At 31.4% G+C, this 19,673-nt stretch overlaps 3 protein-coding genes and 1 long non-coding RNA gene across 5 annotated transcripts; all 4 read left to right on the top strand.

Annotated features, from left to right (window-relative positions):
• The first annotated feature begins 725 nt into the window (after positions 1-725).
• LOC130821371 (EPIDERMAL PATTERNING FACTOR-like protein 2) lies at positions 726-1,947 on the top strand. Its single transcript, XM_057687104.1, has 3 exons — positions 726-866; positions 1,114-1,169; positions 1,715-1,947. The coding sequence occupies exons 1-3, from the start codon at positions 788-790 to the stop codon at positions 1,907-1,909; spliced, it is 330 nt and encodes a 109-aa protein (XP_057543087.1). The 5' UTR covers positions 726-787; the 3' UTR covers positions 1,910-1,947.
• A 2,624-nt stretch (positions 1,948-4,571) lies between these two features.
• LOC130821370 (uncharacterized) lies at positions 4,572-11,344 on the top strand. 2 transcript variants are annotated; one of them, XM_057687103.1, is made up of 3 exons: positions 4,572-4,895; positions 8,679-8,847; positions 9,040-11,344. In XM_057687103.1, exons 2-3 carry the CDS (start codon positions 8,769-8,771, stop codon positions 9,870-9,872), a joined length of 912 nt encoding a protein of 303 aa, XP_057543086.1. In that variant the 5' UTR covers positions 4,572-4,895; positions 8,679-8,768; the 3' UTR covers positions 9,873-11,344. The 2 variants fall into 2 exon arrangements, with proteins under 2 accessions (XP_057543086.1, XP_057543085.1); XM_057687102.1 differs by having other exon boundaries at positions 8,679-11,342.
• A 554-nt stretch (positions 11,345-11,898) lies between these two features.
• On the top strand, positions 11,899-12,778 carry LOC130821369 (nodulin-related protein 1-like). The gene has a single exon (XM_057687100.1). It carries the CDS (start codon positions 12,085-12,087, stop codon positions 12,451-12,453), a length of 369 nt encoding a protein of 122 aa, XP_057543083.1. The 5' UTR covers positions 11,899-12,084; the 3' UTR covers positions 12,454-12,778.
• A 1,590-nt stretch (positions 12,779-14,368) lies between these two features.
• Positions 14,369-17,233, top strand: LOC130821368 (uncharacterized). The gene is made up of 2 exons (XR_009045361.1): positions 14,369-14,860; positions 15,138-17,233. It is a non-coding gene; the product is annotated as an uncharacterized LOC130821368 (long non-coding RNA).
• Positions 17,234-19,673: the final 2,440 nt, after the last annotated feature.

Raw genomic sequence — 19,673 nt, 5'->3', positions numbered from 1 at the left:
GTATAGTGCAAATATACGATTTCGATTATGATTGCAAAATAGATTTAACAGCTAATATAAATGATTTTGCGGTCAATGCGGGCCTATATTTTGGTTGCAGTAAACTCAAAAATCTTTATAGTACGGACACGATACGATAATACAGTCTTGTTTTTGCACTATGCTTAGTTGCTTACAAGTGTTCGAAATCAATGTGATATTTTCCAATCTTCTATAATCGAATTTAGCTTTAACCCGACTTTATAAATGAATTTGCAATACTGTATGAATCAATATGAATACGAGACTCAATTTTGACCTGATTTTAAACACCTAATCTAAAAGATATACAGATTTCAGTGGCAATTTTGTAAATAATTGGACATTTGTCGGGCAGTATTCAATTTTTACCACTTTAATTGATTTTCACTTCATTTTGCCCATATATATATATATTTATAGGGGAGGGATCCATTGAGATGGGGTTGAAAATGAGCCAAAAAACTCATAATTGTAAATGTACTTACACAAAAAAGCCACTATGAAATAATTTTTAAAATGTTATTAATTTATAACATAATATTCTTTTTTGTATATATAATAACCAAACAAAATCACACAAAAATTCTTCTCACCCTTCTCATTTTAAAATCCTTCTTATTTATTTGATCCTACATCTATATATATATATATATATATATATATATATATATAGTTTTTTTTTATGTAAATACCCTTTTAGTAATAAGAACCTTAAAAATTGTCTTCATTTTTTTGCTGTCTTCAGTCTTCACTGCTCTGCTGCGGAATGGTTGCCAATATGAGCAACCCCTTTCTCCTCTTACTCTCACTCATGTCAATCAACCTTTTCTTAACCACCATTGAAGGTAACATTCCACCCCAATTACAATCCATTAAAACAAATAAATAATTAGGAAAAATTACAAAACCATTAATTCATTGATGTAAATTATACTCCTTCAGTCGTTTATCTCATTAATTTTGCTATATTGCGGAAATTAAAGTGAGTTTTTTATATATTATGTAGTAAAATCAAAAGAAAAGAGAGGAGAGGAGAGGGAGTAAATTGTGTTCCTAACCAGCGTAATAATATTCAATTTTTTTGAAATGCAGGTAGAATACTTCTCACAGTCACACATGATAACTCAGCATCTCATGATCTTACTCAGGTAAATATGTTTAACAAAATTTTAAATTTTATTGTATAAAATTGTTAAGAAATCACCTTAATCAAAATTTAAAGCTAATGCTTGAGATCGCAAGAATATGTTATATTCTCTAATGTACCTTCTTGCGCAATTTGAGGGGTGGTTGAGATTCTAACTCGTTACCTTTATCTCACGTTAACTTCTGATGTTATGTCAAGAAACCAACTCAATTAAAACTTATGCTAATGGTTTAAATCTCAAAATATGTTATAGTTACTCCAATTCAAACCTAATGTTTTGTATTGATTTAACAAACACATTAATAAAAAGGGTAGGGACCGGTCTAAATAGAGGGTGACATATGATTTTAAAGGTAAATTGGTAAAAAAATTATTTCTTTATCGAACTAAAATGAAATTTTAAGGATAAATTGGTAAACTATAAGGCATAAGGTGAACTTACAAAAAAAAAATTAAAAAAATGAGACATTTCTTATGAATTGGAGAGACCACTCTGACAAATGTAGTTTTGAAATTTGAGTGGAAATTATAATAACAGTTTTTTAGATAGGAAAAACAGAGAAGATAATGTTTTTAAGAGGAGAGATGGGATCAAAGCCTCCAAGATGTGAAGGAAGGTGCAAATCTTGTGGGCATTGTGAAGCAATTCAAGTCCCAATCTATTCTACTTCTGTTTCCAACATTGACTATAAACCCATTACTTGGAAATGCAAATGTGGTTCTTCTCTTTTCAATCCTTAATTTCTAATTCCTTTTTTTTTATTCTAATCAAATGTCCTATTTATTTTTGTTATAAAATTCATCAATCACTCTTACTGTATGTTTTATTCTCAATGTATGTGTTAAAACATACTCAGATGTTGTATTGTTAGATTCGTTTTAATGTAAATATTATTAATATTAACTTTTTATAATCTTTTACTAAACTCAATAAGAGATACTTAACATTTAAAAGGTGTATCTATAATTGTGCAAAATTAAATAGGACATTTAATTAGAATAATAGCGAGTTTTAGATGCTTCAAATTTATCCTTAATTTTGTAGTTAATATGTAAGTATATCAGTATATATGTAATTTTTACTCTCTATTTTCTTTCGTTTTTCTACTAAGAGTGACATTTCACGTTACAATATATCATTTTCAATAGCAAACTCAAAAAAAAGAGTATATATTAAAATTATTAAGATTGGTGCAAACTAAAATACAAGTCCATACAACATTTTGTTGCATGAATGTGAATTTGATTTCTGACATATTCAAAAATTGTCATATTAAAAAAAAAATTATAATGCTATAATAAAACTAGAAATTCAGTATCTAAACCCGTTTTATTTGGGTACCCCATTATGAAAACACATATTCATCCATCGAACGCCAGTACATTATGCGCGCTATGGTCATAGCATAAGTTGAGACTTATTTTACCACAAGCTACCACTTGAGTTTTTTAGTTTTGAGCCCATGGATCATGGTCGAAAAAGCACCATATCAATTATAGATATGGAAATGGAAGGGCCAAATATGTGACTGTAATGCCTTTGCCATCCCACTAGCTGATAAACATTATGCGGAATCTTGTTTGATCAGTTGCTTTGTTATGACAAAATCATCAAACGAATTGCTTTGAACTAGGCGAAGTTTGCAATTGACTCGAGTGAAAAAAGTGTATCAAGTCAATTGAGGTAAATAACAAGTGCACGGTGTATGTGTAGCTTACGGGTTGCATATGTTTACTCTTCGTGCAAGCTTTATTCTCAAAGTCAAAGAGTAATAAAAAAATTTTAGTCGTAGCTTTTCCTGCAACGACGACAAAAACTTAATAGATTACTTTATTTAATCATAAGCGCACATTGTACATGTAGGCTGTAGTTAATGGATCGGACTCAAGGACACTTATGCTAATGTAGATTACTAGATTCTAGAAATTACTAAGAGAGAATAAAAATATGAAGGGAAGGTTATTTAAAAGCAAATATTTAATCTAATTGAATTCAATAATACAAAGACTATGGTATAAAGAATCACCACAATTGCATATGGATGTCATTTATTTGTTGTTATTCATATATTATGAATCGAAAACATAATTAAATATGATCTTATTAATCTCAATTAAATTATTTAATACCATATTAAGGTATTATTAATTCAATCTTCAAACTTCCGTTATTGGTTGAGTTAAACCTAATTACTCCTAATATCATACTTTCATTCTATTGACAAGTTTAATAAAAATATTAATTGAATATAACATATCTGCAATTCTATGAACAATTCCACAAGCATATCAATCCACAATTGTACAATCCCTCTACCCTAGAAAAAAACTACAAACCGGATATAAATGAAAACATAAAACAAATAAGTAAACCCTAATTATGATACTAAACATAGAAATCATGAACACTAATTTAAAGTAAGAGAAAGTAGTAAATTGGAAATCATTGAAAGTGTCAAACTCCTGAAAAAGGCTTAAGAAAATATTGTAACAAAGGGCTTTATATAGTTACAAAAAATAAAAAAGTAAACCTAATCTAATCCTGAAAGATCGATAATTAGTTAAAATTGTAACAAAATTTCATTTTTGGGCTTTGGCCCACGGGGATTTAGAAAGACTATAATCGTAACATAGTCTTAACATTTTGCTCTGATGTTTATTTGGGACGTATAATACATCGTTGAAAGCTTTTGAGATTATGACACTAGTATCACATGATTCTAACTTGTGCATAAAAAATTATGATTAAAATAGGAACATATGTTAGATTTTTGGAAAATTTAAAATAGATAAGATTATTTATGTAAATAATTAGGAAGAGAAGCATTCAAATAAACTTTTTTTCAAATGTGACTTAATTTGATAAATATACTAAAAAGCTTTCTTTAAAAAGAAAATATAAATGGATAAAAAATTTAAACATAATCATACTATTTAAAAACTAAAAAAGGGAATTTATGGATGAGGGCAATTGAAATAGACTACATTTAATAAAGCTTAATTATAAGTTTATTAAGCTGATTGGGGTTATTAAGTAAGTTAATTCGAGTAATAATATTATTATTTTGATAATATTGACTCAAGTATTTCATTTGTTAACATTTTCAAGAAAGAGGTATATTTTATTTAATGTATAAAATTTATATAAAGAATACTTCGATATAAGTGTATTTTGATTATATTTTATTAATTAATTACTATCTTATCTTTATAAAAATAAATTTAAATAAAGTGTTGAAAAATAAATTCCTAAATGCAATCCTTATTCATACTACCAATTACTTATTTCATAAATCGTCTATTATACCCTTACAGCATGTCTTATATAAGACTGTCTTACAATGAGACGAATTTAATAGAATTTAATGGGTCAAACCTAAAAATAAACCCATTTTACCGTCTATAAACCGACACATCTCTTCCCTCACATTGAAAACCCACGGCTCCCTTCCCTCTCTTCTCTGTTCTCTCACTCTCTTCCCTCACGGCACCAGAAACCAGCAGCTGCCACCCACGAGCAACCACCGGCATGCCACCTGCTTTTCTTTTCCTCCACCGTGAGCAGGCCGTAGCAGACCAAGCCCTTCCCCACGCGCTGTCACCGGTAGCAGCAGCAAGTAGTGGTTGGTCTTAGCCGGTTTCGGGCCCCTCCAGCCGGCCGTGAGTCTTGTACCACCACCATGACTTCCACCATACACTCCTTCCTCTTCCTTCAATGGTGATTGAGGTAATCCACAAGCTATTCTATTTAAGTATTAATTGAATGTTTTAAAGTAGTTTGGTATTTGTGGATTCAATTTGGGTCTTTGATTTAAATTTAGGTATCAACTTGAATTTAAGATGAGTATATAGATTCAATTAGTAATTGAGTTGTTTTTAGTGTTGATTAGAATCGGTTATTTGGGTTATTTGGTTTCTAGTATAAAATTTAGTATTTGGATATTGAAATTTCAGCTCAAAAACTGAGCATTCTGTTTTGGCCATTTTCAGTTCTGGTGTCTTCTTAGAATTTGTAGAGCTCCGAGTCGTGGTCGCGTGGCCACTTGGATCGTCTCAAAATGAGTTCGTATGAGAGAGTTATGTCTGTTTTAGTAATGATATGTCCTGAAATGGTACTTTGTGGAACTAGAAGCTATGAAATAAATTGGGTAATTAATTCAAGTGTTGATGTTGGATTCATTTGGGTTCTCATTGTGTTCTAATTCATGTGGTAGTATTTGATAAGTGGTTGCAATTTGGAGTTTTGATTCATCTTCAAACTTTAAGAGCAAAGTTCATTTAGAGTTCTTAAAAATCAGATTCTGTCCTCACTGTTCTTGGCTGATTTAGAGCCTCTTCTAGCCATTTCTGGGTTCTGTTTTCTGCATATGATTTATAGAGCTTCGAGTCGCGGTCGCGTGGACACTTGAATCGCCCCAAAATGAGTTCGTATGAGAGAGTTACGCCCAAAATACTAACAGGGTGTCCTGAAAATCCGAAAATAGTATTTTGGATTAGCTTGTTCATAATTAAAGTTGGGGTTCAAATTGAGTACTCCAAGTGTTTAGGGTTATTATTTATCATCCGATTGAGTTTTATTGATTGATATTGTTGAGTTATGGGTTCTTATTTGATTAGTATGGGTATTGGTTCTAGTATCAAATTTGGGAACATAAGTATCGATTGGGTATTTGATTAGTTGGTATTAGGTGGATATGATATAAGTTGGGTATTTGGGATTTAAAATTGGGTAAACTCCATTGATAGTAACTCAAGTTTTTACATGTTGATGGTTGATGATGAATTGATTGGTATTTTAATTATTGATTGTTATTCATGGCGTAGAAAGGTAACCTACAAGCAAACTACTATCCTATCTTTTAAATTTAATTCAAGTATTTCAAAGTTCAAGTTATGTTTTATAAGGTGTAGTATTACTACTATTGATATTTGAGCAAAATCGTATAATTTTTGGTGTTGAAACTGTGGATTTTGACTTTGTTTGACCTTGCTCCTAGTCCTTGATTAATTATGTTTTGAATGTTCATATGTTTTTATATATGAGCTTTTAAATATTGTATTTATTTAAAGATATTACAAAAGCATGTTTTGTATGTTACTAACTTATAAAATACGAGTCTTGAAATATTGTATTATGAAGATGAGGTATGATTGTTGATTTCAAAGAAAATCAATTGAATTATTGTTTTGTTTTATATTGAAATGTTCGACATTGAAAAATGTCCGTTTTTGGGAATTGGCAACGGATATTTATATCCAGATTATTGTGAAATCCTATAGCTTGATAATAGATAATAGGTAATGGTTATTCGGATCGGTCTCGAGCCCCCGATCCCGTTTCGTTCTTGCAAGAACCGTATTTTCGGTGATGACGATCACCCGTGTTCTCAGGATTTAGATCAAGCCTACTTCCTGACGGTCCATATATTCCCACGTTTTAAAGTGCTGTTAAATTATTGATTTAATATGAGTTTTGAATAAATACGTTTGGTACATAAAGTTTTGTTTGTTTCGCAAATGATATCGTATTTGTCATTTGTCGTATTGTTTCGCTATTAACTTGTAAAGTTATAGCTGTGTTTTGATCCGTTATGAACTAAAGGTTCATAGCCGTATATTTATGTCGATATCAAACGATCTTTTAAAAGAGTTTTGATTTATGCTATTAACTTGTAAAGTTATAGCCGTGTTTTGATTCGTTTTAAACTAAAGGTTCATAGTCGTATTTATGTCGATACCAAACGATCTTTTCAAAAAAGTTTTGATTTACGCTATTAACTTGTAAAGTTATAGCCGTGTGTTTGATTCGTTATGAACTAAAGGTTCATAGCCGTATTTATGTCGATACCAAACGGTCTTTTAAAAGAGTTTTGATTTGGATAAAATAATGTTGCAAGTAAATTGGAACAGATAAAGTATTATTTATAAAATGAGTTTATTTTCATCTTTTAGAAGTAAATTACGTTTAATTGTTGATACTAAATAATATTATGAGATTGATTTGTAGTTTAATTATTTATAAACACAAATTCTCATATGAGACGGTGTTATGGTGAGACTATTTTAATTGGGTTGACCCAATGTGCATATATTTATAAGGTGATGACTTTTTATAGTCTTAAAGTTATCACTTATAACCTTAAAGTGATCACTTAAAAAAATGAGTTTACTTGTATGAGCTCGTTTTATAGTGAGACGGTCTTGTGCAAGACTAGCTGATTTATAAAATGTGTCATACCATTGCTAATGGTAATGTTTATTTTATCATAAAAATATTTTTTTTTCAAATTTTTAATTTTCAAATAATATCACTCTTTATGAAAAAAATAAGGTCTTTATCTCAAAAAAAAAAAAAAAGGTCAGAACCCAAAATCAGAAAAAGCCAACCCGTCCCCTCCCTCAAGTTTCAATGTGTTCCTTTCGCAAGAGTTTTCTTTGCTTCTTCAATCTCTAACTACCATTTTTAAAGGGCAAAATTACAATCAATTAAAGCTCAAGGGTTGAACGAAGATAACTAAATTTCAAACCAAATAAGGTACACAACCCATCAAATAGTTTTTAGTAATTTTATTGCATGTGAAAACATTTTCGACACTATCTAATTTCTGAAAATTAAACGAAAGTAATTCTACTTTATCATTGTTTTGGCCATGGAAATATGGTTTCATGTGGCTGAATGTGTAGATTTGAATGGAACTAGTTGTAAAATTGATTATTGTGTTGCTTACCTAATAATTTTAACCCTGTGTTTAGAGTTTCTGATTTTGATTGAAGTAAAATGTTGGGGTTTTAAGTTAGGGAGTAGTTTTAGGGCAAATTTGATGATATATGCGTGTTTGGCTACGGGGTGGGGCGCGGGGCTGAAGGTGGACGTCTGAAGGTTCTGGGCAGCGGCACTGGGCGGCGGCTGCAGGGTTCTAGGCACGCCTAGGCTACTGGTCCACTCGCCTTAGATCTTGACTTCTCTTCGGAACTTTTTCTTTCTTTTGGCTGGAGAATCCTGTTGGGATGGTTATCCCACGTCGACAAATTAAAGATGACGTGCACACTTGGACTCCTTCTTACCATTGACATATGGTTTTGGGATGGTATATATTTCCTTAGCTTATGAAATATGTGCACCTCATATTTTCCCGGATGATTGTTGGCATTCACAAATAAGTCTTAGCTTATGAAATATGTGCACCTCATATTTTCCCGGATGATTGTTGGCATTCACAAATAAGTCGAGCTCAGTTTAACATGGTATTAGAGGAAAGAAAATCATACCCCATTAAAAGGATGAAAAGGAAAGCCTCAACCATTAGAATTTCAAATAAATTATGGTCTATGCGTACAAGAATCATCATGGCTTTTGAATAGATTGCAGAATGAAACCAAACAAATTGTTTGATGATGAAAAAGTTTTTTTTATCACTTTTTATGTTCTTCAAAATTTGAATAAATTTTCTGAACAATCTGTAATTTATCAATTTCAAATGTAGCAATGTCTTGGTTAATCCTGTTGCAGGAAAACAGTCCTTAAAACTGAAGCTGAAAGAAGAGAGCCAATTCTAGAAGAAGATTCATTTTGGCAACTATCATTTTCTATCCTAACTTCATGATGTTAGTGTTCGTTAGAAGAATTGCTGCCTCTACTTCAATAGTAGTTCCTCTTAATCCTTCCGTCTACTTCCATAGTAAATTCTCGTATCCTTTTAGCAGATCTTCCATTGATAACAGTGATCCTTTGACTCTAGCTGATAATGGCTGTGGTTCTAAGAGTCATCTAGGAGGGATATTAGCTTTGCCTTCACTTTGTGAGGATAGACCCCAACTTAATAGTCATGAAATTAAGGTGGTTGATTTGGATACTTGGTCTGTTTCTTCAGGTTTGTCCCGTTGTTCGATGACCAAACCTAGAGATTCCCAACTGAGATTGTTTGGAGTAGAGGAAGTTGAAAATGAGCTTATTACATCTAAAGAGGTTATGAACGATTCTGATTTATATGATGTCGAAGATATGAGGATTCATAAGGATTTATTTTACAAGATTGAGAAGGGTTCAATTGAGTTTGAAGAATACCAGTTTGACTTTCATGGAAGGAAGTCAAAATCTAGTGCAAACGGTGGAAGGGAATGTAAGAAGGAAAGCTTGAAATGTGATTTTGATCAAAAGGATGAAAATATTTTGAAGGATAAGGGTAAGGGTAAGGAAGTCAAAGTTGGTGCGTTGGTGAACAAGGAACGCCTTGCTAGATCTATCGAGGAGAAATATGTAATGTGCACACCTCAAGATCTAGACGATGCTTCGGCTATGAAAAAGAAAAGAAATCCGACTTTCAATCAACTTACAGGGCCTTATCATGAACCATTTTGCCTCGACATTCATGTATCTAAAGGTTCTGTGCGTGCCTGCATAGTCCACCGAGTAACGAGCAAGGTTGTCGTTGTTGCACATTCTATTTCCAAAGATATAAAATTCAACCTTGGGTCTACTAAAAGCAGAGTTGCTGCAACCACTATTGGTAAAGTCCTAGCACATCGAGCATTGGCTGATGATATTCATGATGTGATTTACACACCTAGGAAAGGAGACAAGTTGGAAGGAAAGCTTCAGCTTGTTCTTCAAGCAGTTATAGATAACGGGATCAATGTGAAGGTTAGGCTTAAACAGAGAATTCGTAATAAAGTTGTTCGAAGATCTCCAGCTGATGAAGAGTAATTTATATGGTCATTATGGGTGTTTGGCAATTGTCTGTTAGCTTTTTTAGTTAGTTTGTTTGATCAGCTTAAAATATTAGCCGTTTTTGTTGGTTGTTAGCTAACTGAAAAAGCCAACTATTTATGTGTTTGGTAAATTAAATTTTGGCCATTGGCTCTTTATTAAAGAAAAAGTGGGCCAACAAGCCAAAAACCTAAAAAAAAACTAACTGGAGTAGCTTTTTTATTTTGGCTTAAAAGCCATTTACCTAACACATTTTTTGCTGTTTAACTAACAAACAAGCCAAAAGCCAATCAAAAAGCCAATGCAACAGCCAAGTACCAAACACCCCTATGTCGTTGTTGCAAGTATTGCTACAGAAGATGTTCTCGAAGCCTGTGATGATGAGCTGGTGATGAATGATATTGAGTACTTTTCTTGATTATGAAATAGTTAATACTATGTTCAGTTTTTGGCTTGTTTTATGGGAGAAATCTATCCTAACAAGATGCCCAATTAAGCATTGGATTGCAACTTGTGTTTGTTTTTAGAGGTTCCAAATGTTTGATCTGTATACTGCTTAGTGAGTTGGAATGTGAATATAATATCCTGGAGAGTTACACCTACATCTGCTTAGGGCTAGCTCGGATATCCACTTGGTGTTTCGAATGAGAAGACTGCCGACTACCAACCTATGTTACTTGAACTAGAGCACTTGTTTTGGACTTATGTATGCGTCTCCAGTGATTTGATTCTGCTAGTTGTAAAGAATGTTCATAATTTTGGCCCAAAATAAAGTGTCGAGGTGTCATACAATGTCAAAGTGTTGAAGATCGGACACGGGTACTGGAGGTGAACTAAACGGTTCGAGTACATAATTGTCTACAGAGTGTGTTGGTTTTTCAGGGCTTCTTTCAATTATATGTTCTGCACATGGATTCACCCCTTTTGACTGCGTTGATGATTGTCAATACATGATAGGATGTTCTACTAGCTGCTGCTTGTGTTGTTATAAGTCGCAATTGCGGTTGTGCTCGGTGGTCAACGACGAGCATATGATATGATCTATGGACTGATAGCAGTTTGAGGCTGCGTATTGACGATTAACTCTTTTCTGGATGCAAGGATTTTAGTGATTGCATTATGCTGACTGCTGAGATATGTGCACATTCCAACTTTAGCCATTGGGCTAATCACTTTACTGGTTCTGCTGCTATTCACAGAAGGAGTTGTGAGTTGTGACATAGCATTTAGCAAACTTGTGTAAAGGATGGCATCACTGTCTTATAAGTTATAATTTTTAGGCTTTGGAATGGTCAATGGATAATTGTTATATGTAAGTTTTGTATGAACTAGTCTATTTTCTTATTTTCTACTTAAGTCAGTTTATTCTACTCTTTATATGAAAAGGGATACAATATTTTATTACGAGTTAAGTTTATACAAAACTTTTACAATTATAAAAAATAAAAAAGATTAATTTTATTTAATAACGCAAGGGCATTGTTGATCAATTTAAAAAATCAATCGATTAATTGAGATTTATTTAAAAGAAAAAAGAAAAAATAATAATTTTAAATTAATTGATTAAAAAATCTAAAAATTTTAAATTTTAAATCTAAAAAATAAGCACAACATAGACAAAAATCTAAAAATATCAATTGATTAATTTTAAATTAATTTTTAAAAACTGAAAAAATACTCAATATGCAACAAATATATAAAACCAAAAAAGGCATTTTAAAAAGATATCAAATTGTTTTTCTCACATAGGAAAGGTGTTTAAAACAAATTCTATAATTCGACATTTTACTTGACTTTTAATTGAATTCGACTTGACTCGACTTTAAAATTAATTTAAAATTATGTAAAATTCAATATGGACATAAAAATCGATTTTGAATCGACTTAAAACATCTTTTCAAAAATTAATCCGACAAATCGAATGAACAACTCTAGCGGCTAGGGCCATCCCAAGCCCAAGGGGAAGGATGAATCATGAATAAAACCAAAAAGGCACGTAACACTTGAAAAGGAAACACCGTACGTGTTTGCTTACTTTGGTTATGTCGGCAATGACTTCCTTAAACAAGAAAAGTCTAGACTCATGATGGGACCAAAACTACACACCACCATTAATTTCAACCAAAAATATCTCAACTCATAATAATATTCATCCCTTTATATCCCCATTTCAAGCATACCCAAAACCATCAAAATCTCAAGCTAAGCCATGGCAGAAGAATCTCCAAAAGATCAGCACACTACACCAACATCAACCTCAGAGTTGATGACAAGTGCAAAGACAGTAGCAGAAGCAGCACAGTTAGCTTGTTCACAGCAGACAGACAAGATTGATAAGGCTAAGGTTGCCGGTGCTGCTGAAGACATCTTAGGAGCTGCTAAAACTTATGGGAAACTCGAACAAACTACTGGTATTGGACAATATGTAGACAAGGCTGAAGGCTATCTTCATCAGCTTCATGGGTCCTCTGATACTCATCCTCCTAAGGAGAAGCCTAGTGGTGATGGTGAAGGTGGTGGTGGTGATGGTGGTGGGTTGAAGAATGTGGCTAAAGGCTTGGGAGGTTTCTTCAAGTGATCTTAATCTTAGCTTATACTTGTTGGCTTATGCGTTATGTGTTTGTTACGTAAGTTTTGGCAAATTCTTGTGAGAGACGGTTTCTGCGAGAGACGCATTAGATATATGGGCTATATATATATAGCCCAATTAAAGAAAAAAAATGTAGACTTCTTATTTTGGAGTCGTGATGTCTCACAAGAGTAGCCGTTTAGTTTTTAACTTTATTTAGGTGTTGAGTGGGTGTTATATTGTGATATTTTTTTATGTGATAATGTGTTGTATTGGCTAGTAGAAATGTAAATACAATGAATAAACATAAATAAAACTACACTTAATTACAATATTTTTTGTTTTTGATGTTGTGTTGTTTAATTAAAACAGAAGGGAGTATAAAAAATTGAGCTTGTTCACGAGCTATATAAGTTGATTGTTGAGTATATGCAAATTTGGTTCGACTCACTAAGCTCCCCATCTAAGCTTGAATTTTGAGGTTATTTTTGAAAGAATCAAGTTTCCACTAAGTTTTTATTGCGAATTGTTGCAAGATGACTATATATGTTGCATCGACTTAGATTTTAAGTGCGTGTAGATTTTTAAAAAACTAAAGTCTTTTAAAAAAAACTATTTAACTCTATTACAAGATTTAAGACGATAAAATAAAATGATAAATTTGTTTCAAATCATCACAAAATCAAATTATAAATTTTTTGGGTCATTGGCTTAGGCCTATCTCGCCTGCCCAAAGTCGGCCCAAAATGGTGAAATTGCTAAGTACTCTCTTTGTTCTTTAAATAAGTTTTCATCTGTTATTTTTTAGTATTCATTTGTTGTTATCATAAATAATTTTTTTTTATCATAAATTTAGACAAAAATAATTTTGTTTATCCTTAATTTAATAATTTAATGATGTTTATAGTCCTCATATGTCTTCCATTAACTTTATTTTTAACATTTTTATATTTATTATGGTCTCTATATATTTCCAATTAACTTTATAAAAATATTTTTGTTAATATTCATGGTTTCCTTAAGTTTTCCACCAACTTTCTATTAATGAAACTTTCATGTTTATGGTCCCTACTTTTTCTCGATCAAATTTATTATTCAATAAAATTATATATATATATATATATATATATATATATATATATATATATATATATATATATATATATATACACACACACACACACAACAAGTCTTGTATGAAACCGTCTCACCATGAGACAAGTTCATACAAGCAACCCATTAGTAAAAAAAAACATAAAAAAATGAAGAGAAATTATCAATGGTACCTTTGAGTTTTGGCACTTTATCAATGGTACCCCTAAGTTTTTTATTATCAATGGTACCCTCGTACTATTGAGCGCTTTACAACAAATACCTTTTTAAACTTTTTCCGTCCAAAATCGTCCAAAACCGTCAAATTTTTTTCTTTTTCTTTTATTTTCAATTCAAAACATAAAAGAAAGTTAATGTTTTTGAACGATTTTGGACGGAAAAAAGTCAAAAAAGGTTACTGTTGTAACATGCTCAATAATACGAGGGTACTATTAATAATTAAAAAAACTTAGAAATACCATTAATAAAGCGCTAAGACTTAAGGATAGCATTAATAATTTCTAAAATGAATAAATAAAATAGACCGTACACCAAAACACATGCAAAACCTGCCTGTCAGCTTCCTTTGATTTTTCTCGTCCATTCAATTCAAAACATAAAAAAAAGTTAGCAATTTTGAACGATTTTGGACAGAAAAAGTCAAAACAAATTACGATCATAAAATGCTCAATAATAAGAAGGTACGATCAATAATTAAAAAACTTAAAAATACTATTATTAAAGCGCTAAAACTCAAGAATAGCATTAATAATTTCTCAAAAATGAATAAATAAAATAGACGGTACCCCAAAAGTCCAAAACACATGCAAAACCTGCCTGTCAGCTTCCTTTGATTTTTCTCGTTCATTAAAAAGTTATCACTAACCGCCTTAATGGCGTTCGCATATATCTAGCCGTCTATTCCGGATCTCATGGCTCAAGCCCGACCGTTGATCTTTACCCTTTCTTCATTAAATACCGTCTCTTCTTTCTTTCAATTTGAGCCAATCTGTTCTCATCTCTCATTCTCTATCTCTGGAAAACTCTGAAGAAAACTAAATTTCTCAGATCTGCTCTGCTATGTTTCGATTCGTTCATTTCTTTCATGAAATTTATACAAATCTCTTAACGATCTATATTGCAATATCAATTTCTTCAGTGCTCTTCTGTGGATAAACCCTCTTACTTTAATTCAATCTAATCGACTTATTTCTGTTGAGATGGTTGATTTGGTTGGTTTTCGATCCAAGGAGTCGAATCTGGATAATTCCGATGACTGGGATGAGATGAAGGACAACATAGGAATTAGGTTTCCAGATCTGAGGTAATTCCAGTTGAAATTCGTTGTTCTGTGCTTTTAAATTTGATTGATTTCTTTGATTTTCATTTGTATGTCGTTTCTTATTTGATAATATCGCTTGTTCTTGATATTATCGAAAGCTATTTAACACTTATTGATTTAGGTCAAGTTCAAGATTAAAAGCTATTTAACTAATTATTTGAAATTAAAGTGTAGGTCTCTTGATATGCTGCCGATCTTGAAATTTTGTTTAGAACATTCAGATCTTGATGTCATTTTAATCTGTTCGATTTTATTTCAGGGCTAATGAAATCTGGACTAGATTAATTAGGCGGCTGGGCTGTTACCTGTCGCAGAGTTCGCGTGGTCGGAATTATTTTAGTGTGTTGGAAGAAAAACGCGTAGAATTCTGCTGAATCATCAGACAGTTTGGCGGTTTGTATGTACACCATTACTATGTATTGGTTTTGTGTTTAGATTTGAATCAAGTAGAATCAAGTGGAAAGAAAGTTGTGAGTGAAAATACATCGGACCTTTGCCATGTTGGGTGCGCTCGCCTGGCAGGTCAACCATGTTAATAAAAAAGAAACCTTTTGTTTTTTGAGGAAGATGGCACAGGTATTTGCCTGGCTCTTCCTCCTGTGTGTCTTGCGCTCTCTCTTCTTTCTCTGTTTGTCTCTGTCTCTTTCTATCCCCTGATTTCGTTTCGACATGATTAGACAATACAACGTACATCATAACGTTCGATACCTGCACTGGTCTTTCGACTCACCAGCGTACAAGCAACACAAAAGGTATATTTTAAGCTAAATCTACTTTGCAATATCTCCAAATAAACTAATTTTATCAATTTATTAGTTTATTAATATCCGTAGTTATCGTAGTACGTGCAGCTTTTTTTTATCGTCAATAGTATCTTTGTAGGTTCTTTCATACAATTAGAGTCTAATCTAAGTCCTGCAAAATCTATTTCAAGTGTTGCAAAAATAATTACAGAACTTGTTTGTGGATCTGAATAAGTTTTTTCAAACTAATTCTAAATTTCTATGGCCAATAATTTCTAACAATTCAAAAATGATTTTATTACAAATACTCTGAAGCTGCCAATGTTTACATTAAACCAGTGACTGTTCCAATGTTTATTAATCTTTTGCTCTCATATTATGTTAAATCTTTTTCAATTAAATGATTTAAAATAAAGGATTCTAACTGAATGTAACATATAATTTTTTGTATTTGAATGATTCAATTGACATTAGCTGTGCTGGGTTTTCATAATATGCGCAATTTATTTAACATTTCGTATTGCTGATTACCTATCATTAAGATATTACTATTAATGTCCGGCACTTAAGAGGCTTGGCTTACAAATACTTCCTTTTATAATTAATTGGATTTTGAGGGGGTTGCAATCTTTATAATACGGCAGTCTTTTAAATCTAATACACGGCAGTTATCTTAAAACGCTCCTAGTTGTTAGTATTGTTACCTTAATAAACGTTCCCCGTCATTTCTGCTCAAGTTTGTCTTCAATTATTTCGTTCCGTTAAGCTAATGTTCTTAATTCTTCATTACTTTCAAGGATTTCTATACATGTTACAATTGATATCCCCATATGCGGCAAATTGATATCCCAAATGTAAGCCATGTGGGATATCATGTTATGCTTAGGTTAGATTGCTTGTATATTTTTTTGCTTGAATGTATAGTTTGCAAGCTCATGTACGTGGAGACTCCAGTTTAAGAGATGGACTTCAGTTTCAGAGATGAACCCAGTGCGGGGAGCTGTTGTACTTTTGATATGAAGCCGTAGATTAGCTGTAGAGATGGAAGGGATAGCAAGAGGTGCTGTTGCACAGTTGAGTGCAACCTTTTTTTCTGTTGTCAAGTGAAAGTTTCTTTTTGATAACACATCATGTTTTGATTGAGCTTTGCGATTTGCCATTCGTCATTTTGTTTTTATTGATGAAATGTTCTCGAGTAGCTCTGTTGCAAGCTTATCTTGTTTCAAGCACACCGTGCTGTTTAGTGGCAACCTGTTTCTGGTGTCTTTGCGGATTTGAATGTTAGTTTCATGGAATGGATCTGAGAAACTTATGGATTGAAGCTTTTGAAGCCTGCCTTCAATATATGTTCAGTGTGGTGAGGAATTCTTGATATCCATCTTTGCTCGTATTTTTATACTATTTTCAGTATCTGTATCTAAAGATCTGAAGTTTATAAGTTATTAGCATCGGTTTGTTTACGCTAATTCATATATTTGCGCTGTAAATTATGGTGGAAGTATCCATTCTTTCTGGAGTTGCAGTATCTGGTTGCTGTTATACTACCGATTGCTAGTTTTGGTTGATTTATCTGGAGTAATAATGTGTTAATGTTGATCATTTGCTATTGGAACTTATTGGGGTATTTATAATTATCTTTATTTTTTTTTTTGGAGTTTTTTTGTTCAAAATTACTAATTTGGCTTTAGAATTCTCTATGGACAAATGAGAGTTTATTATTTGATATTCAGCAATTTCTAATACTTTCTGAATTATGTAATGCTGATTTATTATTTTAATTAATGGTTTATTCTCAACTAATCTGGATGATATACAGCCGAACAGTTCTTGTTTTTCTAAGTGAATTAAAAGGTGAATTTGATTTGTAGCTAAATGAATTTAACGGTGTCAATTTTCTACTCCCTTATCATTTTATTTGCAACCAAATTTTTAGGATGCCCCAGAGATATATGGCTGAAACTTTGTGTAGTTTAATTTTTTTTTAATTTTTCATTACTTTGAATATCAAAGAATAAATTTTTGTTTATTTTGATTTTATTTTAAATAATTTTTTATAAAGGGGATGAATTGAGAGCATATTTCGTCAAATTTTCTAGGGTTTAATTGAATTAATTGAATATTAAATTGATTAATAAAATTTTAGATTGCTGAGTTAATACTGCTAGCTTCGGTAGTACTAAGTCATGAATGTCGTCTAGATTGTGAACTGAAAAATAAAATCAATACATATTAAATTAGCGTTATAGTACATGTTAAATATCCACTGCCTGATAGAAATTTCAATATTGGCTTGTTCATTGTAATTAGGCTGGAAAATGTGAAAAAAAGAAGTGAATGATAAAAAATAGAACATAATGAGATAAAAGAATGAAAGTGTAAAATCAGGAGACTATTTATAAAGGGACCGAGTATACCTCCTCAATGACTTTTTTACTCGGTTATTTGTAATTCTATAATATTTGTATGTTTAAACCTGACATCTTGTTTGATGGCCTGTAAGCTTAAAAATGGAAAGAGCAACCAGGTAAGTAATCCTGGTAGATTGGTGGTTCGAATCCACCCAGGTCAAATTTTAATATTACGTGGTGACAACATCAATACGGTTAGTGCACATATTTACAAAATAAAGATTTCACAAATTACTTTGTAGCACGCACACAATAAAACATCTTAAATTACGAATTATTTTAATTCTATAACTGTTAATTAAATCACTTAAACTTACTAATGGCTATTGGATAGGATTTGTCTTAATTTTTTTTTTTTTTGTTTTAAAAACTTTTACTAACATGATTTGGTTGGTTATGGCATTAATAGTTGTTTGATTTATATTTCACCAATTGTTGTATGAGATGGTATCACTTATTGATGAGTTTTATACGTTGGTTAAATAGCTTATCTCATATATATTATTATGAGAATATAGGCTTATTGTTTGAAATTGTCTCATCGAGAAATAGTGTCTCATATTTTAATTTTAGATTTTAGCTATTGGTATGAATTGGAATGAATATGAATGGAGATAAAAATGAGTAGAATGTATCTTTTCCAGTTTTTCTCTAGCTTCATACAATTAATTTTGTGGTCATTTAATTATGCTTCATTCAACAAACTCAAAATTGAGTTCAGTTTATGAATACTTTTTTCTTTATATTATATTTGTTATATTCGACTTTTTATATGATTTAATATATTATTTTAATTATTTATATATTCCATTATACATAACTAAAATTTCCAAAAATTTAATAGGGAGATTCCACATGGTAGCATTGAACTTTAATGAAATGCCAGTGATAGCACGTTTGTATGATTTTTTCACATGGTAGCATCCAGTTTATACCTTAACTAATTACCGTAGCATTTTCTATTAATTTCTTGTCATTTTTCGTTTAATTCAATTCTCTCTTTCATAATTTGAAGTTTCTTTGTGGGTTTGTAGAAAATTGATTCGTTAATAGAAAGATCTGATGATTTTGGGTGCTTCCTATAATAATTGAATGAAGCCAGACCCAATATGTTTTTGGATTAAAGTTGGGTAATTTAAGACTCTGACTATCTAAATTTGATGGGTTTATTGAAGTATTTGAAAAGTTTATGTACCTTATTTGATCAGACTTGCTAATGACTATGAATTTTAATTGAATAGTTTTGTTTGATTAATAGTTGATCCTAGTTACATTTTTAACATGAAGTTTGGGAATTGGAGATTATGACCAATTAAATCAGATACATTTATCATTTATGCTAGCATATAACGGGAAGTTTGGTGGGATAAGGGAAGGATTCTGAATTTTTCTTTTTTTTTAAATTTATATTATTCTATTTTAGTCAGTGTCGGACTCAGAACTCAAAGTTAGTAAGAGTACAATCGTTAAAATCATAATTTAATGAAAAATTATTAATACAAAAAAAAATATTTTCAATTTAATTCTATAAAAGAATATTTGTTTTGAACAGTTCATGTAAAAATTTATGTTTTTAAGCATTTTTCCATGAATGATACTTTGATCTCTACATATTAAACAATTATATATCACTAATCAACAATT

Source organism: Amaranthus tricolor, chromosome 8, assembly GCF_026212465.1.
Source record: "Amaranthus tricolor cultivar Red isolate AtriRed21 chromosome 8, ASM2621246v1, whole genome shotgun sequence".
NCBI classification, from domain to species: Eukaryota; Viridiplantae; Streptophyta; class Magnoliopsida; order Caryophyllales; family Amaranthaceae; genus Amaranthus; species Amaranthus tricolor.
This window is presented reverse-complemented; position numbering and strand designations above follow the sequence as displayed.